This window comes from Canis lupus, chromosome 10 (assembly GCF_048164855.1).
Source record: "Canis lupus baileyi chromosome 10, mCanLup2.hap1, whole genome shotgun sequence".
In the NCBI taxonomy this organism is placed as follows: domain Eukaryota; kingdom Metazoa; phylum Chordata; class Mammalia; order Carnivora; family Canidae; genus Canis; species Canis lupus.
In genome coordinates this window covers 70832782-70859095 of record NC_132847.1, presented here as the reverse complement: position 1 = coordinate 70859095, position 26314 = coordinate 70832782, and the positions used below count along the sequence as shown (strand labels likewise).

Genomic DNA, 26314 nt, shown 5'->3' with positions numbered 1-26314 from the left:
AACAGAAGTCGCTTTGTGCACTCTCTCTCTCTCTCTCACTCACTCACACACACACACACACACACACACACCCCAGAGTAGGGAAACCGTCATTTTCCTTCTCGCCCTCTGACATCAACCACCTTCTCTGTAGCTACAGTTTCTCTGCCCTCAAATTCATCCCTGGCAATGAAAAATGAGCCTCTCCCCCACCCTTGCTGCTGTCTTTCGCCTCACGCCCCCAGAGAAGAGTTTCTTCGTGTGGCAGCTGGTGAAGGTTTTTTTCCACGTCACATGATCCAGGATGCAGGGGGAGAATCCTTCTTGGAACAGAGATGGGCTCAGAACTGAATCAGATGAGGAGAGATAAGGTGTGCTGTGGGAAGACTATATAAGAATGGACCCAGGGCTGCAGCAAGCACTCAACCGAATGGCCCCTTCTCAAGACACAGCCATGCATGTGCCAGCAGGCTCTGTCGCCAGCCACTTGGGAACCACAAGCCGTGGTTATTTCTACTTCACCACCACGGCGCTGGCTCTGTGTCTCATCTTTGCTGTGGCAACCATCATGATGTTGGTAGTTCAGAAGACGGTAAGTGGACTTCTGGTCACCTTTTTTCTGATTTGCGTTCAGTGTTCCCCAGAGAGAAAGGCTTGAGAAAAAAACAAAAAGTAGCTGAGAAGAAGAAAAAGAAGAAGAAGAAGAAAGAAAAAACCAACATCTGGTACATATATCATGTAGAAAGAGGGAGAAAAGAAACAGGAACTCAACTCTCTGAAATAATTTGGCTTTTAAGAGAAAATATGTTCAGCAGTCACCTCAAAAGTTTGCAGACTCACATGGGCCAGAAGAAGAGACAGGAGCTATTAGTATTAAGAAATTAAGATTTAAATTTTTTGCTGGGCCAGAGATGTGTATCTGAGAAGGAAGTGATAAGGAAATCTGATAACAGATTCACACGACTTGTTACCATGTCTTCTTCAAGGTTCTCTATTCTCAGTTCAAACAGTGTTGAGTTCTCCGGGGCCTCCTCTGTTGCCAAGAGCTTTCTCAACAAGGAGCTAGGTTTCAGTGACCCAGGTGTATACGAGAAGGAGCAAGACAGGAGACCAGGCTTAGGTCCTTAGAGCTAATTAAAGCCTACAAGGCAAGTGGAGGCTTCCTCCTGAGCCACTGCTTGGAAGAGTTTAGGATGTCACGAGAAACCCAGAGCACGAGGGCAGAACATAGAAATATTTGTAATGCCTGTTGCCTCTGAGACTGCTCAGAATACTAAAGCTACAAGCAACTATGGGTACCCACTGTAGAGGCAAACATCTCAGGAAATTGGCTTTGTTTGGAGGAAATGGTAAGATTTGTTGCAAAAACAGAAGAGACAAAGGAGGACACTTCTTCATATTTTAGGAAATTGGTGTTTACAGAGAATCTGGCCAGTGTGCATTTTGTAGAAAATACCATATTGGTGGTATATTTCGCTCATGCGTTTTTTGAATGAAGAGAAGTTTTTGTTATTTTGGTAATTTGAGAACTTGATCCCCCTCGTGCCCTGCCCTGCCAAGGTGAGAATGTTTCTACTTATTCTTTCAGAGCTCCCGTTTTTCTTACAATCCTGCAAGATTTCCGTTTCCCTGCAGTTGTCTTAGGTTGAATGTTCTATACCTCATGGATTGGTGAATGGAACTAGGCTTTAAGAGATTTGGGTATCTGTTTCTCAAGGGTCACCAGCTTTGAAGTTTAAATGAAGCTTTGAGGCTCATACCTCCATAAAAGTGAAAGAAAACAGAGTTACTAACATTTGATTTAGATCGTAAGGTTTATAAAATGCATCCTTGAATGAGTTCATCCATGTATACTAAGAATAATACTTTTGGAAATATTCTAGGGCATTTTTTTTTTTGGTAGAGGCTAGATCATTTCTGTAATTCTAATTTGAAGTAAACCAGAAGTATATCATTTTATAGCAATGGCCAAAGAAAAGAAACTGAAGTGGTCTTTAAGAAGTTTCTTTAGTTAAATGTTGCATCTAGAACTACTAGGAAAGAGAAGGAAGGAAGGAAAGGGAAAGAAAATGAAAGGAAAGAAGAAGGGAAGGAAGGTATTGGGGGTGATGGTGAACTCTAAAGCTGGAGAGAGCTCTAGAAGTGTCCTTATGCAATTCCATTCTTTCCAGAAAGGAACTAGAGTGGATCTTTCTGGCCCATTTTTGTATGTGTGGAAAAGCAGGAACAGAAAGGAGAAGGGGCTTGAACTAAGTCATCCTGAGAAAGTGATAGAGTCAAGACTGTGCTCGATTGTTTAATGAGAACAACACTCCCTTTACCTATCAGCCAGCCACAGAAACACTTAGAAATTTTGTTCCTGCTCCTCTTTCGGGAGCTTTATCTTCTTGCGCATCCATTTCCTTGACTCACTTCTCATATGAGGATATGAAAAGATTCACTTCACAATCTGATTATATGGTTTGGTGGGCTGTGGTTTCTTTAGTCTGGGAGATATCAGTTACTTGCTTAAAAGCTAAGGCTTGTCATACTAATTGTGATATTAAATGTGCAGTGTTTTATACTGCACAATAAACTATCATTTCCAATAAATTATTCAGACATTAACTGTCCTAAGAGCTAAGAAGAGTTATCCCCTTGGGTTATCAAGGAAGGCTTTCTGCAGGAAGAGGGAATGCAGGCTGACATTAGGAATTTAGATAAAAGGAAAGACTCTAATAACAGGACCCCTGGTAAAGAAATCAATGGGATAGGCCTGAGAAACTTAAACTCACATCCCAACTATCAAAAAATGGAATGGGTCGGCGGCTACATAGCACTCTGTGTGAGGTTGGAAGGGGGCAGGGATAGAGTACCATGAGAATGGTTTTACAGCCTAAGAAGTCACAGTTCTAGGTAAGAAACACATGAACAGATAAGTCTTAAAATATAATAAAACAAGATAAGTCATAATATATAATAAGTGATGGAAGGTTGTTACATAGGGTTTTCATGACACCACAAATGAAGGAGACAGAGTGTTTTCCCAGGTTTCAGAAAAACTTCACTGGAGATTGGAATTCCAGACTGGCTTGAGAAATTTGAAGCAGGTGGGGAAGAGAAATCAGAGGAGAGTGCACTCCTGGCCAATGGTACAGGGTAAACAAAGTGATGGAAGAGAGAAGACACAGGGCCTGTAGGAAAAACCAACAAGGATTGCCTTGAGATTTGGCCTGAAGATCAAAAAACTCCAAGGTCAGACTCCTTGTGCGAGGCAAAGGAGAAACTTAGGTTTCAATCTCAAATGTTTATTGGGCATCTTACGTGTTTCTAAGCATTGGGGATACAGCTTGAACAAAGCTAACAAAATTCCTGCTTTTGTGTTGCTTATAGAACTTATCATGTAGTAATGTCTTTAGAGTCCCTGTGGTATTTTTCCTTAATTTACAGTTAAACCAGTATACTTGTTATAAAATATTCTATTCATATGGTTTAAGAAAAGTAAACAGTAAATAAGGGAAAAGAAATTAAAACTCACTCACACCCTGCCCGCCCAATCACCATTCCCTCTTCCCTAAGGCAACCACCACTAACAGACTCTTCCTTGTCCTTTGAAAAAATACACAGAAATTTGTGTCTCTGCAAATATATAGTACAACATGTCATTATAGTAGACTCATGTTTTTGAACCTTGCTTTATTGACTTGACAGTGTATCTTGGAGTCCCTTCCACACCAACACACGAAAGTCTGTCTCAGTCTTTGGAAGAGTCACATAGTATTGCGTTGTATGACTGCTTCGTAATTTATTTTATCTACCTGGTGAAGGACACTTATATTTTTCTCTAGTCGCTTTACCCACTGTGCACGTCTGCAAGTATATCTGTGGGATAAATTCCTAGTGATGGGAATAGAATGTATATTTTTCGCTTCAATAAATATCATCAGTCAGCCTCAGCAGAGATTATACCAACATACTCTGGAGGCAGTAAAAGTCCTGCTAACAAAGAAACACCTCTTCACATCCATATAGAAAGATAGAAAACTGATTTATTAAGTAAGCACAACAGAGTCCATGCGTATCTGTCAGGATGAAATTTCACAAAATTTGTACAGCAAAACAAATGAAAAACAATAAAATTTGTTTTGTTATGTGACTACCTTCTTATCTCTTCCAGAAACAAAGGGTGATATAAGGAGATGGACTGTCAGGTTGACAGTAGAGGCGTCATTTCAGAAGTCTCTAAAGTCTTCAATCTAAGGGCCAATTCTATAAACCAATTATAAAGTCTTCAATCTAAGGGCCAATTCTATAAACCAATTCTATAAAACTAGGCTTATCCAGTCCCTGAAGAGATTTATTTACATTCCAAAGAGTTAGAACAAGGGCTCAGGATCCTTAGGTTTTCAAAAAGATCCTTTCTAGAAAGAGAAAGCAGCTGCCTCTTTTCCCTTTATAAGTGAAGGAAATTCCTTTTTTTAAGGACTTTACTACTCTCCACCTCCCCACCTAGAGTGCACTGAGCGTCTGGTTAGGTATAGAGATTGTTGGTGGTAGTCGTATGGTTTTTGGTTTGCTTTTATGTTCAGATACAATATAGGGGTGAGTTGAAATGCCCCATGATGCTTCTCTCTACCCATAGTACTGTCTCAATGCATTCAATTTATCAAGTAAAAAAAAAAAACCCACTGAAAGTCTTCACAGGGGCAAGCCCTGTGTTAGGGTAGAAAGGGAGGACCCATGTGCATGGGACAGAATGTCCCATTTTCTGGGGATTCTCTAAGCAAGGCCCAAACACCCAAGAGCTCAGGACAGAATGTCACAGAATCCCATAGATGGGAGGGGAGGAAGAGTTTCTGTTTGGGATGAAAGGGGGGGGGGGGCTTGCAGAAGTGCTAGAACAGAAGCTGAGCCTCCTCCAAGAATTAGAAGGATGCCCTAGTCCCAAAGTTTTGTTTTGAAAATTTCAAAACCTACAGAAAAATAGAACATTAAACACACATATAACCTTTCACCTAAATCAGCTGTATTAACATTTTGTCCTGTTTGTGCTCTTTTTATGTGTATAACAGTAAGGTGCAGACGGCATGGCCTGCAAGTGTCTCAGCCCCCATATCCTCCTTACTGCAATGTCACAGCCAAGAGAGTCAATGTCCATTCAATGATAACATCTAGTAATAATGTACGGTCCATAGAACAATGCCCACTGCCCTCTTGTCCAAAAATATCTTCCTCAGCTCTTGTGCCTTGTTTTGTTTGGGGATCCTGAACCCACACTCAGGTCACACACCACATTTGGTTACGTCCGTTTCAGTCTAGAACATTGCTATTTAAAGAGCGGTTCTGGGAGCTTGTTGGAAATACAGAATCCCAGGCCCCATTCTAGACCCACTCAATAAAAATCTGCTTTTTAACAAGCTCCCTGGGTGACTCATAGGCACACTAAAGTTTGAGAATTGATCATCTGACAATTTCTTCTGCCCTTCGTTGTTTATTTCTTAGGACATTGACTTTTTCAAAGGGTCCAGGCTACTGCACTTGTAGAATTGGCCAAGTTTTGGATTTGGCTTAGTGTTTGTTGTGACTACCTTCAGATGAAACTTTTTTGGCAAGAACAGTCCATAGGCAATGCTACATACTTCTTATTGCAGCACACCTAGAGGCATATGTCAACTTGTCCCATTATTGGTGATGATGTTTAGTTACTTGATTAAGGTGATGACCACTGGTGAGCGCTTTTTTCTCTCCTACTAATAATTAATCTGTGGGGTAACACTTTAAAGACACACAAATATCTTTAAGTGGTTTAGGCATTCCTCAATGATCTTTGTCTGAATCAGGAAATGCACCAAGGGATGAAAAATGATGATTGCCTAATCCTATCATTCTTTCTGCATTTATTAACTGGTATTCTTCAGTAGGGAAGAGCTCTCCATTGGAAGGTTGGTGGCAGGTGGAGCTGGGGCAGGGCTTTCCAGGTGAGGCAGAACAGTGAGCAGAGGCACAGCCCAGAAGAAGGCAAGCCCAGGTGTCAGGAGACGAGTAGCAGGGCCAGAACAGAAGTCAGCCCAGATTGCACAGGGAACAGCAGGAAGTAGAGGTAGCTGGGAAGAAGCATTGACAGAGGTAGATAAGAGAGTAGGACGCTGTGTCCACCAGCAGAGTAGAAAGATTTCTTAAACCCATGTATGAGCCCAGCCTCCTGTAGCCAGCCATTCCCCATTCCTTGGGGAAGGAAGACTTTGGATGTTCTGATTGCCTAATGAGTAACGTCTTTCAGCCCTTGCTACTCAAAATAACATGGCCCGGCAGCACTGGCATCGTCTAAACACTTATTAGAAATGAAAACCCTAAGGATCCACCCCATACCTCCAGAACCAGAGTTAGCATTTTAACAGGATCCCTAGTGGAAAGAGCACTGCTTTAAGCCACTCTGGTCCTTTCAGCACTGCTTTAAGCTATCCAAAAAAAAAAAAAAAATCTGCCAAAAAAAATTTGTCTTTCTCCTGAAGATTTTCTTTGACTTCCATCTACTTTCTCATTGAGTCTCAGAAGAATTTTCTGCCCCAGCTTCATCCTGCCCTACTCTAGAAAGGAAGCATAGCATGGCATTGAAGAATAGCCTTCCAAGTCAAGACCCTTGATTTGGATCTTTTCCCTGCTATTCACCATTTATAGGACCTTCTGAAATCGCTAAGCCTTCATCAATCACTAACTCTTGGGGTAAAGACCAAATGAAATAAATGCATGGAAAGCATTTAGCCCTGGAGGACTAAGCACCCTCATGAAGTACTTCCTTATGATTGCTCAAAAGTAAGGGAAACATTCCTGGCCAAAAATCTCCATGACCCAGTTTATAAGACAAGGTGAGGCCAGCAAGAAACAGGATATGGAATCTCCCTGGCATATTCCAACCATTAGTTGCCTTTGGCCATTTTCAACCAGAAGGGACATCTTTGATCAAAAGCACAATTGGGAATGCGATTGCTTCCATGCAGCATTGCTCTGTGAAAGGAATGAGTCTTTCAAGGTCTTGGAGCAAATTAAACACATTATCAGGATCAAGAGAATAACCAAAATAGCTATCATTTTTCAAGCACTTGCCAACATGTTATATACAGTATCTTGTTGTGTCTGCAACAAGCCAGTGTAGGGAGGTTGTAAGAAATAGTATCTAGGGGGCAGCCCAGGTGGCTCAGCGGTTTAACACCACCTTCAGCCCAGGGCCTGATCCTGGAGACCCGGGATCGAGTCCCATGTCAGGCTCCCTGCATAGAGCCTGCATCTCCCTCTGCCTGTGTCTCTGCCTCTCTCTCTCTCTCTCTCTCTCTCTCTCTCCCATGATAAAATAAATAAAAATCTAAAAAAAAAAAAAAAAGAAAGAAAGAAATAGTATCTGGGAGGAGTTTGCCTTCCAATCCCAGTGACAAAAGGAAACAGGAAAACAGAGTCGTGGGCAGGCAACATGTTTGGGACTGAGTCATTCCACCTGGGGACAAGCAGGTTAAACGTGATGGTTCCTCCCTCCCTCCACAGAAACATTGTTGGAAATACCCATCAGACACCTGGAGTCTGAAACAAAAGAAGTTCAATGAAGGAAGTACAGCTGATTGTTAGCCATGGAGATAAAGTTTCCTGAGCTACTCAATGGAGCTGAGAATGACAGCCTGGGAGGGTGCATTAGCCTGTGTCTGTGTCCATGTCCATCCTATGCGCAACTGACCTCAAAGCCAAGTTCGCTGAGCAAGATGGTCCATATTTCCCCAGCCAGGACCCAGGTCCCCAGGCAAGACTGGGGAGAGAATGCTAGGACCGGGAGGCACCTTGCCAAAGAGGAGTTGATAGACAGCACTAGATACTGCCTAGGGCATAAACAACTCCCAGAAAATTGTAAAAGTCATATCTCTTTACACCCTGCCTTTCTACAGAATCCTTTCTATAAATGCAAGGATTGCTAAAGAGAGGGGAGAATGAGCGTCTCCTTCCTTGGCTTCCAAAGCTAGCATCTCTCTTGGGGCAGTAGAAAGAACACCAGAGGATTTCAATCCAGGATCTGCCACTGACTCACGAGTATCTCAATTTCCTCTTCTACTAAATTAGCTTGATGAACTGAAAGACATCTAGGTTCCTTCTCTGGCTCTGCTTCTCTGAGCTTTTCTACCGTGGGCAGCCAGGGGAGTGAAGGAGACTTCATCCTAGGAGCTCTCCAAAATAGGAAAAATCACACTTCCATCTTGGATGCCCTGGGCTCTGGGTGAAGGTTTAAGCAACAGGATTCTTTCCTGTACTAAGATGTGTTGTTTTGGGCATACTCCCACCTAAAGTTAGGAAAACAGCCTTCAAGTGACAGACAGAGGCCTCCTCTGGCCCCCATATAAATGAGGTCCTCCTCCCAGATACTATTTCTTACAACCTTGGCCTACGTTCCGTGGGCCAAGAACCTCAGCGTCACCTGGGAGCTTGTCAGAAATACAGACTCTCAAGCTCCAGATAAACCAGCAGAATCAGAATTTGCATCTTAATCAGCTCCTCAGGTGATGCACATAACGTGTGTAAAAGTTTGAGAAGGGTTATTTTGAAACTCTCTTCTTTCATCGTCCTCGCCTCAACTTGGAATTCAATTATATATTTATTTGTATATTTTAAATGACTGCTCTCATGACTAAACCATAAACTCCATGGGACATCTTCCAGTGACTAAAGTGATTCCTGGCACACACCAGACCAGGTGCTCACTCAATATATGCTGGATGTATAAACCCTCTGGCATTTCCCGGACGGCTCGTGGAGGCTGGGATGGCCGCAGTGGTTCTACGCTGCCAGCCTTCTCTCCCTGTCCATGGATGGATATTTTCCTGGGTGACCGATGAATTTAGCCATCTTAGCACCCCATTTAAACATAGATGTTTTCCTCCTATGTGCATTTGCACATCACATCCATTGACGATCATACTTTGTAGCACACTAGCTGTTCCTTAGATTTCGAAATGCTATTTGCAGTCTTGCAGAGCCAACACAGAGGGGAATTTTGTGATGTCAGGTTTTCCTATGACCTGCATGCGTAATTGAGAGACCACAATGCACAACAAAGTTACTTAGGTTAAGAGCTTTCAACTAAAGCAATAAAATCATAGACTATTAGAGCCGAGAGGGAAGGACCTTCCAAGCCAAGTTCACTTCCTTTGCCCTGAAAAGCTGACGCCCTGGAGTATATGCTGACTTCCGCTATCTCCAGAGCAGTGCTATGCCAGGGTTTTGTCTTCGGGAGGCTTCCTCAATTCATTACAACACGCTTGAGCTGGAGAAGAGATCCATTTATGAGAAAATGAGCCCTCGGTGGAAGGCAAAGGAACAGAGGCCCCCATGGAAATGGTGGGATAAAAGGGAAGCTCCAGATGGTTCTAGGTGTTCAGACCGACACTTAGGAAGTAAGATTTGCAGAGCTGCTAACTTCTTGCTCTGGAAGAGGTTGAGGAGTTATTTTCACCCATATCAATGTCACTTCTATCTGGGTCTTTATTAATATTTCAATCCAATGCACTACAGGAGATCCCAATGTGGACAAGTCAAAAGAGAAATAAGATACTTTATTCTTTATTGGCAAGACACCTGAGGTGCACCTCCACGGCTGAGGTGGGGAGAAAGGGGAAGGAGGCTCGGGGTGAAGAGGTAAAGAGCAGTGCTCCTTCTGTTACCTACTTGCTCAGAGCACCCCAACAAGACTTCCCTAATAGTATCTCTAATCCCCCAGCCCAGGAGGAGGCCCCCTTTCAGAAGACAAGTCACTTCTATCAACTTCTTACTTACCTGTATAAATATTTATATACATATATTTATGTGTATTAGAGAATAAATAACATAACATGTAATGTGGATTTATAGATACATGATATTCCTTTGAGTTTATATTATATAGTTAAAATTTAGATATGATAATCATATATACATTCATAATAAAGTCACGAAAGCAGGGAGCCTATTTCATTATTTACGGTATCATCACAATGCTTGGCATATAAGCATTCAATTAATTCAGAATTTCCAACCACAGGAAAGATAGAGATGTACCTTCCCAGGTATGTTTGCAGCATATTTTCACTGTTTGATGAATCAAATATGGAAAAAAACCCACATATGTTTATATATTACACTTGCTTGTTCTTTTGTTGACCGAAGGGGGGAAAATATCAAATGTGGAGGTGAAAACAAAAACCCTGGACAGGGCGATGGGTTGCAGATTCTGGTCCCCTGAGCTGCCACAAACTTTTCCTTTTACCCTGCTCAGCCTCCAGTTCCTCGCCTGTGAAATATGGATAGTAAGCCCCTCAAATTGTCTCTCTGATAGGCAAGTTATTGGGCCAAGGGTTGAGAGGAGCCCAGCGTGAACTAGGTCAGTGAATTAATTCTTTTTAACTGAAGAGTCAAATGGAACATGAAGTCTAAATTGCACAGCACTTGGAGGGCAACCGAAATGGAAAAGAAAATGATGAGTTCTTTCCATTCATGACAATCTCACACTGCCTCTTTTTTTCTTTCCTCTCTTCCAGGACTCCATTCCCAACCCACCGGGAAAATTCCCCCTTAAAGGAGGTAAGACCTTGGAATTGGGAGTAAATGTACACTGAATCATATGGCATCACAGTGGGTGAACAGCCAGAAAGATCATAGCAGTGCCCAACAGAAAAGTGGGTGGAGGTGAAGGTGAGGCTGCTCAGAGCTGAGCAGGTGCATCTGGATTCACCCGAGCAGCCTCCCTTGGGCACTCTGGTGGCCGCTGCTCTCCCACTAATGAAGTGGCATAGGCCCTCACATGGACACGGACAGGAATGCAAAGCGCCGTTGTGTTAAAGAGTTTGAAATCTAGAGTCAGGTAAATGTGGGTATGAATCTTGGGTCTACGTCCCCCCTGGGAGCCTCAGGCTTTTTTATCTGTAAAATGGGAATAATGCTACCTACTTCACGAAGGGATGGGAGAAGCCAATCAGATCTTATCCATAAATTGCTGGGCTTGGCCACCGGCACATAGCAATCATTAAATAACTGGTAGTAGTCAAAATGCCTGATGAAGGTAGGGTTGTAAGAACCGACCTCGTCCTCACCAGGGGGTGAGGACGTTTCCTATCATTGCAGGTACTAGTTAATGCATCGTCTCTCTGAGCCCCAGGGGGGATATGCAGAGTTAGCTTAACACTGAGGATGAAAAACCTTGAGATCATGTGGGGAATGTTTTCCTTGAACAGAAGAGGAAAAGTAAGACCCAATGAAGTGTCATGTCCAAGGTCATGTGGAGCCAAACCCAGAAGCCAGATGTCCTCATGTGTTATCCATTGTTTTTTCCACCCCAGAACATGAACCCACCTCCATCCCGTAAACTTTTGAACCTAGGCAGCATCACAGCGGGATAACCAGACAGCCCAGAGAAAAAAAAAGTTAAAAAGAAAGGGTGAGACATCATAGAGCTAGAGACACCAGGGCATCCATGGGCCCGGAGGACACAAGTGTCTGAACACAGCCCCACAAACCAACAGCGTTCCACTTGGAGTTTCCCTCAGGAAGCCTTAGGCATGCCTTTCCTGCTACCTACCACACAGAGAAGGAAAATCCCCAAACAGACAAGCATTCTGGATCTTTCAAGGAAGACTGATAATTACAGCTTCATCAACAGTATGTTAACCCCGCCTGGAATTACTTCACAAGCGACCTCAATTCCCATAAAGCCTCTGTCGTGCAGGGGAAGCCCTTGGCTCTGAAAACCAGAAGGCACAGCTGTGGGTCCACACATCTTTATTTCTAGAATGAGGTGCGAGGCTGGATTTGGCCTACAGGGCAGACAGAAGTTGAGAGCCTTATTATGGAAATAGCACAGGCTCTGGAGTCAGAACATGGGACACACGTTCTCATGGAGCCTTGCAGGAAACCCGGGCACACTGAGTCACTGTCCGTTTTCCTCCTCTGCTCCGTCCATTCCACCACCGCATCCACTCGGGTCTTCCGAGTAAGACCAGAACTTCTCACCTCTTGAGAGAGAGGGAGAGAGGCCGTCTTGGACAGGAACAGGATTCAATGAGGTAGTTCTGATGAGACAATGGGACCCCCTGCCGTTCTGGATCACAGGTCCTCTACCTGTAGAGCCCAGCCTTCACAGGTGGCCAAGCACCGGGGCTCTCACTGCTGGCTCTGTCCCTATGACGGTTTTCACCAGCCCAGCCTGAAATAGAAAAGAGAAGGACAAGGTAGCCCTTCTTCCCACGGCCACCTATTTTCAACATAAGGGGCACCCCTCTCCTCTGAGAGCACATCCTTCCCTAAAGCATAAACACGTCCTTCCTTTTACAACCTGAAGCTGCTACGGAGGCAAGTTGAGTTCGCTTGCTTTTTGCCCGAGTGATTTTGTTTTGTTTTGTTTAGTTTTCATGGGCACAACAGACAGAAACCGAAAGCTGCCCGCCCTATATTGGTCACTGAATTTTCATTTAGGGGTAAATTTCTCTGGCCCCTGAAACCCAAAACTGTGGGAGCCATGGACTAGGCCCCTTATCAAATCCCTTCTTATCTTGCCCGTCACTGCGTCAGAGCATGCACTAATCCAAGGCCCACCTCAGTCTACAAGTCAATGTTTCTGCAACCAGGTTTTAGAAATGTTAATAATAATCCCCACCGAGGCTAGGAAACTTTTGTCAGGGATCTTCCCGTGCCTTGTCTGGGTTGCTCTTAGCCTTGATCCTGTAAGCGAGCAACACAGGGATTAGAGTTTCCAGATGGCAGGTGAGAAGCTGAGGTCCAGACCGTCAAAGTGACTTCGCTAAGGTCAGCCAAGGAGCTGATGGCAGAGCAGGGGTCAGCAGCTAGGGCTCCTCTCTGTTCCCTGCATGATGTGCTTCGGCCATGCAATGCGAGCGACCAGCTGCGACGTGCTCCCTGGCTGTCCCCTGTTTGTAATGCACACCCACCTTTCCCTCAACCACAGGCAAACTGTAGACACGGCACTAGGGTGAGGTCAGAAGCTGTATTACCATGGAGCTGTGTTTCTCTGGGCAAGTCTTTCCTCGTCCTAACAGCAAGGTTCCACTAAAATGAAATGAGAGGGGCCTTCCAGCTTGGACACTTCATGATGCTCCGATTCTTTTGTTTAAGGTGTGAATATAGAAGAAAACAAATCTAACCATCACCTTGAGGAAGTCCGTAGCCACAGCCCCCTTCCCCAGTAAGCCCCCCGTAAGCAGATACAGGCAGCACATTGCCCCTTTTAAAAAGCCATTGTGAGACATCTGGCAGAGGGGAGCCACCTCCCAGAAACCCCTGGAGGAAGCTCCAGAGGTAGCATGTGGTTTGTCACTTGGGGGAGGGGGGCGGAGGGGACAAGGGCAGGAGCCAGACACTTTCTAGGGAGCCCTCTGTCATGAGCTAATGCAAACTGTACATCCTCAGCAGGAAGCCGGCCGCAGCCCGGAGTCTGGGAAGCAGAGCCAGGTACACACACACTCAGGTATCAACCCAGGATGACACGTAGCTGCAGGATAACCATTGGAAAACCAGACTTTTTTTTTTTTTTTTTTTTTTTTTTTTTTGTAATGAAAGGATTTCTTAGTCCCAACATAAGCTTCCCATTCTGGCCGGGAGACTGGTCACCAGCAGAATGCCACCTCACACTCATTCCACGGGACTAAGGCCATGGTGGGCCATTCTGGGGGTTCAGCAGGGACTGTGGGCCAGGAAGACCATGGGGAGGAGAACCTGCCCCACATCCTTCTCCTCTCATCTAGAAAATGGAGTTTTTCTATTTGTTTGTTTTTTTAAGATTCTATTTATTTATTCATGAGAGAGGCAGAGACACAGGCAGAGGGAGAAGCAGGCTCCTTGCAGGGAGCCCGATGCGGGACTCGATCCCAGGACCCCAGGGTCACGCCCTAAGTCAATGGCAAACGCTCAACCCCTGAGCCACCCAGGCACCCCTAGAAAATGGGGTTAATAAGGACCCCCCCCACCCGGATCCACCACAAGGGTGACAGGGGACAGCCGACACGACCTTTGTCTCTACCTGGCTGAGCCTACATCCTTGGGACACGAGAGCCACTCTGTTCTTTCATTTCCAAATGAAATGACTCCGCCCCACCCCACAAGGGGTGAGCAAGCAAGGGGGAGAGCCTGGGCTTCCTGCTGCTTCTCCTCACTTCTTATTCTGATTTTCTGCTTCTGCCGCACTTTGACTCTCCCACGCGCCCAGCCGGGTTTGGTGTGACTTAGGGTCCCGGAGAAGGCAGTAGGGCGATGCATTCCATCCCGGGCCTGCCTTGTAAGACTTCTGTCGCTGCAGCCCCTGGGACTGTCTCGAAGGACAGCCCTCCGCCCTGGGGTTCAGCCCCCGGCCCGCGAGTTCCCCCACTCTCCTCTTACCTAATTGTCCTCCCCAGCCCCAGCCCCTCTCCTCACACACTCTGCCTTTATTTTATAAAACGGGTTTGGCCACCTCGGTGTGTGGGCCTGGGCCTTCCCAACATCCCAACCACTAAATGACAGTCCTTCCCGCACCACAGGATTTCTGTAGACAACTTTTCAGCCGGTTTGTCTTGTCTTCCCCACTACATGTGTACGAGGCTCTAAGGGGGTGAAAACAGCAGATGCCAAGGGGCACCCACCTGTGCCCGGCGCTGGGCTGTGCTCAGACTCCCCCGGCAGTCCTCACAACATGCCCCAAGGATCTTACTCTCCCGGGTGACGGGGACCGAATCTGGAGCACAGAGAGGTTACTGACTTGCCCAAGCTTGCACAGCTGGTAAGAAATGGGGCAAGACCTCAAGATCCAGGCTGAGTCACCTTGGAGCACTCTTGCTTCTCCTGGACAATGTTGCCAGATGCTCAGTAAAACACCGCTGTGGTCCCTCCAGTTGGTTGTCCAAGGCTGGGCACACTTCCAACCCTATGGCTTCCTGGGCACCCGCTCCCACAGCTCTTTGCTTTCTTGTTCTGGAGCTCTGCAGCGGTGGGGGGGGGGGCGTAAACAGCCCATGGCAGGGGGTCTGGCCTCCAAAAGTAAGCCCTAGCTTTGAGGTTGAGGCATCATGAGGCCGGAGGACTCCTTGTCGGCCTTTCCTGAGAATGTCATGGGGCCCCAGGTTCCTGGAGGTCCCAAGGTGGGGGAGGGGGGACCAGTGGACAGACCACATGTGGGTTCTGCAGCCCCTTTGGCACATTCTTGGGCCTCCTCTGAGCACCTTCTCCCGAATCCAGTACCCAGCTGGAGACAGGGGGGCGCAAAGACAGAGAACCAGGTTGGACTTCGGAATACCCACTTTCCCATCCTGGGACTTGAAACAATGCATTCTCCCTCTCGGGGGCTGGAGTTTCCTACTGTCTAAAATATCAAGAGTGAGGGGAGCAAGCCAGACGGCCTGACCCTGGCGCGGATCTTGCTTCGAGTATGACACTCCTGGGATTAGACAAGGGGACCGCTTAACCGTCCTGGCAATCTAGGATTGCCCTCTCCACTCCCTCTGCCCAAAAGAAAATGTGCGCATTAAACAAGCTCAAGTAAGGTTGGCTCTCCACCGTACCTAGTGAACCCGCCCACAGACAGGCAATATCCCTGCTGTCGTGTGGCCGTGTGCGATCCAGAGGCCGCAGCCCCACCGGGACGCCGCGCTGGCAGCAGCAGAGGCAGGTAGCGAAGGAGCAGCCCCCGCACCCCCAGAACAGCTGAAAGCAGCAGAGCCCTCACTTCTATCCGATAGATTGTTCTGATTCTCCATTGCCCAATTCAACAGTTGCCATGTGCCTTTTTTTTTTTTTTTTTTTTTTTTGGACTTTTCCCAGCAAGAGGGAGTACTTCTTCTGCTCAGGGGGCAAATTGCTTTTCAGATAGTCACAGGCCTTAAAGAGCCTATTTGCTTCTCCATGTGCTTTAAACACACGCAAAGCCCACTTTTACACTGACTTTCTCTTAAGGCAGAGCTAACAGGAGTCCGGAATCTCTCCACAAGAAATAAGCTAGAAAAACAGGCCACTCAGAATTAAGTGGAATAGAGTCCTGCAGGGGCCATCCAGAGTGCCAAAGCAACCCGTTTGTAATCCGCGTCCCCCGCTGCCAGGGAAAGGGACGGAGGGAAAAAGAGACGGGAGCAGAGGAAAACATACTCAGATCGCTGAGAAACATATTAAAATTTATACTTGAATTTAGCACACACAAGCTGCAGGTCTCTAAATCTAGAAGAAATCCCCATCTTTCCAATACATCAGGGAAGGAAAAAGGACAGAAAGAGAGGCAGGGGAAGGGAGGAGGGACAGAGGGAGAAAAGGAAGGACAGAGAGAGAAAGCGGAATGTGGATGATGTATTTCACTCAATCTTCTGGATGCCGCCTGCGTTGGCTTGAATTTCTACAGGCCCAGTAGCACGAGCCCTGGACCTGGGAATGGGAGCCAACCATCACCTAGCATCTTTTGGGTGCTGGGCACCAAGCTGGTTGCTAGGTATTATCCCATCTGACCTTCCAGAAATTCTTCAAGGAAGATTGTTACTATCCTCACTTTGGGGAGGATTCAAAGAGGCTGGGTGACTTACGCAAAGCCACACAACTCAGTGAAGTTGCAGAGATAGAACGTGAACCCAAGCTTGTTTGATCCTAAGCCTGACTTCCTAAGTGTGTATCATACCTCAGCATCTAGAATAGCTAGGAGGTTTAAAAAAAAAAATACTTAAAATGTTAGCAGCTTTTACCATGTAAAATCAGATTCACTTTGCCTTTTGAATTATATACTTTATATGCTTCTTAACTACCCCCGATAATACCAATTCCACCTGCATTTAGATTAAGTGAATTCCAAAAAGTCAGATAGTCAGATAGGTTTATCTTACATACTGCAACAGCTCAGGATTGAGAAGACTCCAACATTCTAAAAAAGCTGTCAAGAAATTCAAGTGAATTCCAGCTTGACCTCAATTTGTACCTACTGGTCATGTTCTATGTGCTTAACACTGAGCACACGGGGATGAGTATTTTCCCCAAGTGCTGTTTGTAAATCCAGAGTCACCTTGTTGTCCTTTGTTTAACACATAACCCATCTTGGAGTCCTTCCACCACTAGTTGGCTTTGTGGCATCGAGGGAATGGTCAAGTTGAAGACAGCTCAAATGACCCTTAGGTTGAGGATTCACTTTAATTCCCAATTCTACTGATAATGGAGCGACTGTCCCCTAGATGTCACTGTTGGGACTCTCCTGGATATTCCACCAGAGGAAGGGACTGCCGGGACCTTGGTAGATACCATCATTAAGATAATTCCTCTGCTTCTTGAATGGCTTAAAATATTTTCAACAGTTGGAAGGAGCATTCTACACACACTTCCGGAAGCCATCAGGTGGCCTCAAACATTCATGCACATAGTTGAGAAACTTCAATCTATCAGACAATGCCCTGAACTTTGCTTTTCTGAGCATTTCTTCAGCCAGCTGGCTCTGCTAGGTGGCATGGCTAAACTGTCTACTATAAGATGGAAAATGGGAGTAGGGGAGGAGGGGGATACTATTTCCTGAATATCTCCTCTAAGCCACATGCTATATTGGCTACTTTACATCCATTGCATCTTTGCAACAACCATTCATTTGGGTTGATTATTATCATGTGAATGTATAGGTATGCACTAACTGGGGGTCAGTAAGGAGAAGTGACAGCTAAAAGCCTTGACCAGAGCCCAGGTGCTCTTTTTTAAAAGATATATTGTGTCTGTCTTGTCCTAATACCAACCTGGAAGGTACCTGGCACTCTGACCACATACCATCTGGCCAGAATGGTTGGTGTGGTTTGTTTTGCCACCTTGGGCATTGTTGCATCTTGATGGAAGCCTAATCAAGGCGTATGACTTATGACTTGGCAGGGTTCGGCACATGGTCCTGAAGTCACCTGCTGGCATTCTTCTGCAAGAGGAAGCCAGAAGGCTCATTAGTGCTCTTTTCCCAGCACCTCCAGCTGTCTCGTCAGTTTTTAGTCCAGTGTGTATGGCGACTGCAAACCCACTTCATCCTACATTTAACCCTCCCTCCTCCATGGAAAGACTAATGGAAGACAGAGCCCTGGACTAAGAGTCAGGAGACATTTGCTCTGGACCCAGCTCTACCACTAATCTATAGTGACATCTTGGGCCAGACCTTCAGTTCCTCTGGGTTCAGTGTCCCCACTCATAGAACAGGGTCTTGGTTAAGTTGGCATCAAAGGCCCTTTCAAGTCCTACATCTTGAGATCCCAAGGCAAGAGCCAGTCTTTAGGTTGCCATTATGCTGATTTCTAAAACATGCTGTTTTCTTTTTTTTAAGATTTTATTTATTTGAGATAGAGAGAGAGAGAGCATGAGTGGGGTGGGAGGGGCAGAGGGAGAAACAGACAACCCCCGCCCCCGAGCAGGGAGCCCAACCCAGGACCCAGAGATCATGACATGATCTGAGCTGAAGGCAGCTACTTAACCGACTGAGCCACCCCGGTGTCCCTAGAACATGATCTATTCAACTACTTAAGCAACATTTCTCTCTCCCTAGCTCTCCTGTGAAACTGGACAAGAGGGTTTCATTGGCACATACTCCTCTCCAGTCTTCCAAACAATGCCCAGAAAAGTTTCATGATCCTAGAGGAGGCCAAGTCTAGGCTAATAAATCTTGCCCATATAAAGGCCTTGGTCCTTAGAAAAATTCAGAGTACTTAAGTTGATTGAAAGATAGAATACCCCCATAGAAGAGGTAAGGTGTTCAGACTCTAGTCTACCTCTGTCGCTAATTCAGGGGTGACCTAGGGCTAGTCGGCCATGAGGGTAACACTGGGGAGCACATGTGTTATATGTTTACCAAGACTGGACCATGTAACCTCTCAAGGAACTTCCATTTCTACAAACCATGCAAATTCTCATAGAATCAGGCTGCTCATAACTTAGATTGTCCCCAGATCTAAAATGTCCTCTTCTACCACTGCAGGTGTCTAGAAATCTAAATGTGTGAAGATAGTCTCCTAGATGGGATAGAGCAACATGCCCACTAAGACAGACAGTTGGAACGGGGACTGACTTTCCCCCTGCTGCAGCAAGCCTGGCCACGTATAGCTGAGTCTACACGGCCTGCTACAATAAACTACAAGGGCCCCTTTAGATGATCAAATCCCCACTGCTTTTCATCTATCTAAGGACACTAGGGCCCAGAGAGGGGAAATTCCCAGATTCTAACTCCCATGCCGTCAACTCAGCCATGACTTGCAAACAGTTCTTATTTCCGCCACCTGAGCAGTCAGTTCTTCAAACTAAGACCCACCCCCCTCCTGCCCCAGACATCGAATTCATCTGGGAAATGAATGCAACAGGGGTGTTTTGCTCCCCTACTCCCAGCATTCAAAAATTCCAGGGACATCAGAGGGTTCCAGCTGCAGGTAGCACTACCTATTTGTAAATCACTCCTTCCTGTCTTCATAACCAAAAAAGAAAGTCATATCATGGACACACAGGGTGATGACACATGGCTGGCGAAATGCCCATCTGGCTCTTGATAAGAGCCTCATGACCCTCAAAACAGCCCAGCGCATGTTTGAATAGCACTAACTGGTCAAATATTTGGGCTGTGTGTGTCCTTAGAGAAGGTCTTACCATTGCCTCATTTGAGAAATGGGGACAAGGGCAATGTCAGTTATGAGCTGAGTGCGTCACCTCTTCAAACTTCCACATAAAGCCTTGGTGTCTGGGCCCCACCGAGCAGACTGCACCACCTTCCTGCTGACAGCCTGTCAGATGTGAAGGGCCAACAACCATGCCCTCTTCCAGGCTCCTCTCCACATTCAACTCCCCCTTCCACCCACAGCTTCTCCAGTGTCCCTTTCCCAGGCCCTTTCCTTCAGGAAGTTCCAGCAACACCATTCTCAGAGAGGGTTGCCCATGTTTTTCCTTTTGCTTGAAATCATCTAAAAGTTTCTTAAAGAAAAACTAAAGTACACCTTGCCATTTGACTTCAGGAAACACAAATGCTTCAGAATGAGTGTTATGTTGGTTGGGTTTTTTTTCCGTCCTTGGGTTTCTCAGAATTACAGCTGAGGTCAACCAACCAAACATACAAAGACCAAAGGGGAAAGAAAAAACAGAATGTGTATGTGTGAGAGGCAAGCCCCAGCTTGTACTTCTCTAGCCACCTGTTTACAGAAGCTCACCTGACAGATGCCACCACAAGTGACATGATGTGAGGGGGCCTCCAGCCAATGAGCAGAGCCTGTTCTTGGCATGATGTGTTGGCCTCGGCCCAGGGCATGAGTCTTGTCCTCTCCTTTAATCTAAGCTAACCTGAAGAACTATGGGAAAATGAAGCTGAGTGTTATTCCAGCCCTAAGGGGAAAGGCAAGACGAGCATCCCCATTCACCTCACTCATACCAGAACCCACCGACCTCCATGGAGGGAAGTAAGAGGGAGAGACTGGATGATTCAATTCAACAAACATTTACAGAGCATCTCCCGCCCTGAGCAGTGGGGATATATAAATAGTTGTCTCTGCCCTGAGGGTTCACAGTCTAATGGAGGAGGCAAATAGGCAAACAGAAGGAAGGTCAGAGATGACTTCAAGGCCATGCTTTAAGTAAGGAATAACTTTCCCAGTGCAAGGGGGATTCCAGGTGGTGAGGCAAATTAACATGTGTGTTTGGAGGCACCACGGCTCCCAAACACCAATACAACCATCAGTAACCGGCCCTGGGCATTCAAGTCAGACAGCCTGAGTTTGAATCTCACTCTACCACTGACTAGCTGTGCAAACGTGAATGAGTAATTAACCTTTTAAAGCCTCGGCTTCCTTACGTACAAGACAGAAATCACTGTAGTACCTTTCTCATGCGGTGGTTGTAGGAATTAAGTGAAAGACTGGATGCAGCATGCTTCACAGAGTACCTGGGAAATCGCCATCCCTCAGTGTGTATCAGCTCTTATTATTGTCTGCACTATTGCTACTACTATCAGGATCAAGAGCACAAGGGAAAGAGGGATGGTGGAGGTGAGACTGGAGAATGCAGGAGGGACAGAAGAGTAGGGACCAAGAACACCTGTGGAGGATCTTGGCCCCAATCCAGCAGGCACAGTAAGGTCAGAAAGGGACTCCCAGCAGAGAAGAGACACGGCCAGGTATGCCTCGCTGCATTTTTTTTTTCTGATTTAATGTTTCACATCCCCAAAAAAGGGGACGCTGGCCAGGGGGACTCTCCTAACAGCACTCACAGTGCATTAGAAAATAAGCAGCCCTCATGTTGTAACTGATTCTAACACCTCAAGAGTGAGGGCTGTGGCTGAAACAGGCAGGACAAGAATGCCAGGTAAAGAGATGGGATCAAAAGAATGGCAGCTGGCCTACCAGCCCTCATCACCAAGGAGACCTTTGGGCCAGAGCATCTTTATGGGTTGAGGGCAGACAAGGATGAAAACTGCCCCCTGGTTCTGCAGGGGTTGCTGCGAGCAGTGAGCTTGTTCAGACAGCAGAGGGAACTGTTCACTTAACTTCCAACCTCTTCAAGGCTCCACGGGGAAGTGAGGAAGGCCAGGAGGCATTTCCTCAAGCCTGGAGCAGACAGGCAAACGGGGGGATATCGTGAGCCCAACAGATACCCCTCAGAGATCCAGTGAGCAAACACATCAGAGCGTGGCTGCTTCAACTGAACAGGCCCATGGCTGCCTAGACTCTGATGGATGGATTGAACGGTCACTCTGATGCCATCATCAAAGAGATCTCCCAGTTTTATAGATAGGAAACCAACATCCAAAGAGAAGAAGGAATTTACCCAGAGTAAGTTGAATTCATGAGTCACTACAGGAAATGTATAACTTGGTTCTTCGCATATAAAATTGTTTTTATAATAAGAAGCTGCTAAGCCAGCATCACCGGTGAATATATTAAAAATATTTTTATTTCGTAAATACCATAATGACATAAACACTGTCTTTTTCCCCTGCCAAGGAAGCTCCAGATAGCAGCCTTCCTGCTTAGATCTCTATAATCCTATATCCTCTTAAAATTGAGCACAGGAATGTATTTATCTCCACTGTCCAGTGAATGGCTTTGTGGAGGAAAACTGGTGCCTGGAATCAGATAGACATGGGGGTGAATCTCAACGTTACCACCAACTTGCTTGACCTCGTATCATTGACTCTATCTAGGCATCAGTTATTCAGAGAACTAGATCAGCAGAAATATGTAAAAGTGCACATATTAGTATCTGGTGCACTCTCAAAGGGAAGATAGCAGTAATTACTATTAGTACTATCATTCTGAGCACCACTGCCTGGCTGAGTGATGTGGGACAATATACTTAATCTGTCTGGTCCCCAGGCTTCTTTCCACCTGTAAAAGGAACTTAATACCATTCTCATAGAGTTGCTGCAAGGATTAAGTGAAGTAGATAAAGGAACAAGAAGGGCACCTGGCACATATGGGCGCTCAGGTCATATTTGGTTTTCTTCCCCCAACTTCTACTCTTTTATAAAAGCCAAGTGGAAGTAACTAATTTAAAGAATCCTAAAGTACTTGATGGCAAAATGAGAAATAAACAGGCTTCCTTTTAGGCCCCCAAATGGAAACAGAACACACTAACTGCCTCCATCAAAGAGTCATGGAAAAAGATCTGGTGTCTCCAAGTCCCCAGAGCAGAGAAAGACATTTAATGTGTGGCCTCCTTTTTTTTTTTTTTTTTTTTTTTTTAGGGAATTGCTCAGAGGACATCTCATGTATACTGGAAAAGGCTCCATTCAAGAAGTCATGGGCCTACCTCCAAGGTCAGTAACTGAATCCAGAAACTCTAGCCATATGAGGGCCACTTCCTATGGCCCTTCTGAAGCTTCCAAGCCAGAGATCACGAGTAGAAGCCCATGGCCAAATATGACCTGCAGATGTGGTCTGTAGCCTGCATGCATATTTTTTATAATTTGAATTTCAAGACCTTAGTAGGAAAGGGGAGGAAGCCACAAGACCTCTCCCCTCTCAGCCTTCTTCACTCTTTTGTGTTGCCAACCTGGCCTCTGAAGGCATTTGTGTCTGATCCCCAAGCACCCTCTCTATTCAGTCACCTACAAATCTGGGGCCAAGGAAAAGCAAGTCTGCTTTTCCTCATGAAAGAGAAGCAGGCTCTTGGTCTCTGCCTCTGTCCAGTTATTCACAAGGAAAACATAAAATTGCCTTGTCCCCAGATTGACAGCTTAATGACCGTGCTTGCACGCGGCCTATTTGCATATTGCAGTCTGCTTCAGGTAAGAGGCCCCTTATAAAGGAAACAATACAAGGCACTTACACTGGGAAAGCCAGATATGGAGAGGATGGCCAAGATTCTCTGAATAGCCATTCTGCCCATTTTAAAAATTCAATTTTGCTGCTAGATTAGTTCTCTCTCTTCAATTGAATTGCAATGAGGTTTAAAGAGAAGGCATGGAAGCAATTAAAACGAAGGCCAGCTTTCCAGTTCTGAAAGGCACCCTGACTAATCAGTGCTGATTTTCACTTGTTAGGACTCAGAGAGACTTGGCTTTCCACAGGAACATGTCGGCTCACAGGGTCGGCCAATCCTCTGCTTCTCTAAAAATCCCAGCTGGGAAGAGCCCCTTAGTGTACACTTGTACAGTTATGCCTGGCTGCCCTTTTGAAGAGAGAAAGACATTTAAAAATTGAGACAAGAAATTGTTAAAGGATCCATCTTCATGTGAAAATCAACAGATTCTCCTGCACATCTTAATGCCTAATTTGGTTATTAATTGAATAAAACTAAATAAATACCATATTTCGGATACTTTATGCAATGTCTACCAAAGAGCAATCCCTTAGTGATAAAGCTTTGATTGAATGATTGAATGAATGAATGAATGGTCCAGAACTTGTGGGGATTATAGTCCAGGAGCTCATGGTCTGAAAAGGGAAATAGAATAATTATAACAATAACAGAATACTATAAGGTAACACATAAGTAGAAAATGATTCTATACGAGGTAGCGGTCCATTACCATGTGTGCTCTGGCCCACCAGCTTTAAGCATTAGAGAAAAGGAAGAGGGGTGGTTTTGCACCTGTGCCTTGAATATTAAGCAGCACCTAGAATGAGTAATATGGAAGATATTCCAGATGGTTGGAATATCAGGCAATGTTATAGAAAATACAGATCTCGAGTGGGAAACCTTGAATAAAAATTTCACATTTTGCAATCTGCACCTGAAATATGTCCAATAATTCTGTCTTTTTGTCCTTCTCTCCCCAGTGTCCAAGCATATAAACAAATCCAAGTTATCTTGGAACAAAGATGGTATTGTCCGTGGAGTCAGATATCAGGATGGGAATCTGGTAATCCAGTTCCCAGGTTGGTATGTCATCATTTGCCAACTGCAATTTCTAGTAAAATGCCCAGAACATTCTGTTGACCTGAAGTTGGAGCTTCTCATCAACAAAGATGTCAAAAAGCAGACGCTGGTTACAGTGTGTGAGTCTGGAGCGCAAACCAAGAACATATACCAAAATCTCTCTCAGTTCTTGCTGGAGCACCTCCAGGTCAACAGCACCATATCAGTCAAGGTGGATAAATTCCAGTATGTGGATACAAACACCTTTCCTCTTGAGAATGTGTTGTCTATCTTCTTATATAGTAGTTCAGACTGAACCATTTCTTCTGGCCTTCAGGAAGAAAGCAACTCTCTGCCATACAGTACTTCATCCATCCAAACACTTGGGGAAAAAGAAAACTCTAGACCAAGACTGAAACCACAATGGGTATTAAATAATATGCTTCTCCTCTGTCTCTTGGGAAGATACGGGTCCAGGGTTTAAAAAAAAAAAAAAACAGTTTTGAGTGAAATGTCTTTCAAATAGAAGGCAGAGAAGCAAGGCAGTATGGTGGGAAAAGCCCCACATGGGTATCAGAAGGGATGGATTTATCCCCTGGCCCATCCACTAACTCACTGTACAACCTGGAGCTACTCCTTTCCCCTCCCTGGAACTCTGGATCCATAACTAAAAAAATGAAGGGGCTGGATTTGAATCTCTCCAAAATCTCTTCCAACTCAGAAGACCAGGATCTTTCACCCCAGATCTGCCAACTAAGATTCCAAGTGGTGTTCTAGAAGCCCCCAACCAAAGGAAAGGCCCTCAACTCACTCCAGTGTAAATCCAATGATATGTTAGGATCTGGCTGCATGTCACCTCAACAGAGTCAGAATTTGGGGATGAGGTTCAGTGTAAACGGTGGGATGTGAACTGTGGGTTCTAAAATGTATAAAAGAAAGGACTGTCCAACTGATCATCCAAAATCTAAAAAGCCTCCTGGTATTTGGAAAACCATCTGACCAGGCTTGACTCCATTCAAGTTCAGACTGACAATACATCAACAACAGACAGCTTTCATTTCCTGTAGGGAAGGGCTGTGCATTCAGCAAGCACTCCATCAGCATGCTGATGGTAGTGCAGTGGTCATGGTAATGCGGCCATTTGGTCAGGGATCAGCTACTTTCATTTCTCACATGATCTCTCTCTGCTCCCTGCTTCAAATGTCTCTCAGGAAATCATTTCTGTGGAGGGTTATTAAGGCCCCAAAATGTTGTTGATAAATGATGATGACCCTGCAAATGGTGAAGACTTCTGAGCAATGGAAACCTCCTCTCCTGACTTGGGTAGCCATGAGATTTCTCTAGCTACACCAACCTGCCTTGACATCTGTCCTTTTACAAAGGAGCACCTTACCTGTATAAAAGGACCATTGCCCTTGAAGTATAAAGCTCCAGAGTTTATACTTCAGAAGCAAAAGGGACCCTCAACTGCCATGCAGAAGAAGGGAATAAAATTTGCATTTTTTCTCAAAAAAGGAGGAGGGAAAAGAAAAATTAGGAAATCAGGAAGGTTTGTCAGAGAAAGACTATAAAAAATTTAAAAGAAGAAAAGAAAAAAAAACAGCAGTGTTGGTATGGATGAGAAGGACTTGGGAAAATAAAATAACGAGGGGAAAAATTGAAGTCATTTGCTGAGCAGTGTGCTATGTCAACCTCCTCCGAGGTCTCCTCTATGAAATATTCAGTAAAGTCTACATTTCTCCTAATGCTTTCTATGACTAGATTCTTTGGGAGGAGCGGGCATTGGAAGAAGTGTTCAATTCAGCAAACTAAGTATATAGTAAACACAGAAACAGGTTTTGAGGACCCCAAACTAACAAGTAAGGGAGCGCTGGCATTTGAGTTATACCCTAACGCTGAAGGACAAATGAACCTTGCTTAAGCCAACTCATGCATTCTTGAAAAGGTATCTGCAATCTAAGCTTGTGTACACTAAGCAAATTTTCTACTGTCTCATACTCAAATTTGAGAAAGATTCCATCACTTCTCTGAGCAGAGGCACCTGACT

General features: G+C 45.2%; 1 protein-coding gene across 1 annotated transcript; it reads left to right on the top strand.

Moving 5' to 3' along the window:
- TNFSF8 (TNF superfamily member 8) lies at positions 1-26012 on the top strand. The gene is made up of 4 exons (XM_072842520.1): positions 1-571; positions 10506-10548; positions 22652-22723; positions 24189-26012. The coding sequence occupies exons 1-4, from the start codon at positions 377-379 to the stop codon at positions 24581-24583; spliced, it is 705 nt and encodes a 234-aa protein (XP_072698621.1). The 5' UTR covers positions 1-376; the 3' UTR covers positions 24584-26012.
- Positions 26013-26314: the final 302 nt, after the last annotated feature.

Excerpts from the sequence above, each read along its gene's own strand:
- TNFSF8 (XM_072842520.1), top strand. The coding sequence starts at position 377 with ATGGACCCAGGGCTGCAGCAAGCACTCAACCGAATGGCCCCTTCTCAA. Across the intron at positions 572-10,505 it reads TGTTGGTAGTTCAGAAGACG|GACTCCATTCCCAACCCACC; the intron begins GTAAGTGGACTT and ends CCTCTCTTCCAG. Across the intron at positions 22,724-24,188 it reads GTCATGGGCCTACCTCCAAG|TGTCCAAGCATATAAACAAA; the intron begins GTCAGTAACTGA and ends TTCTCTCCCCAG.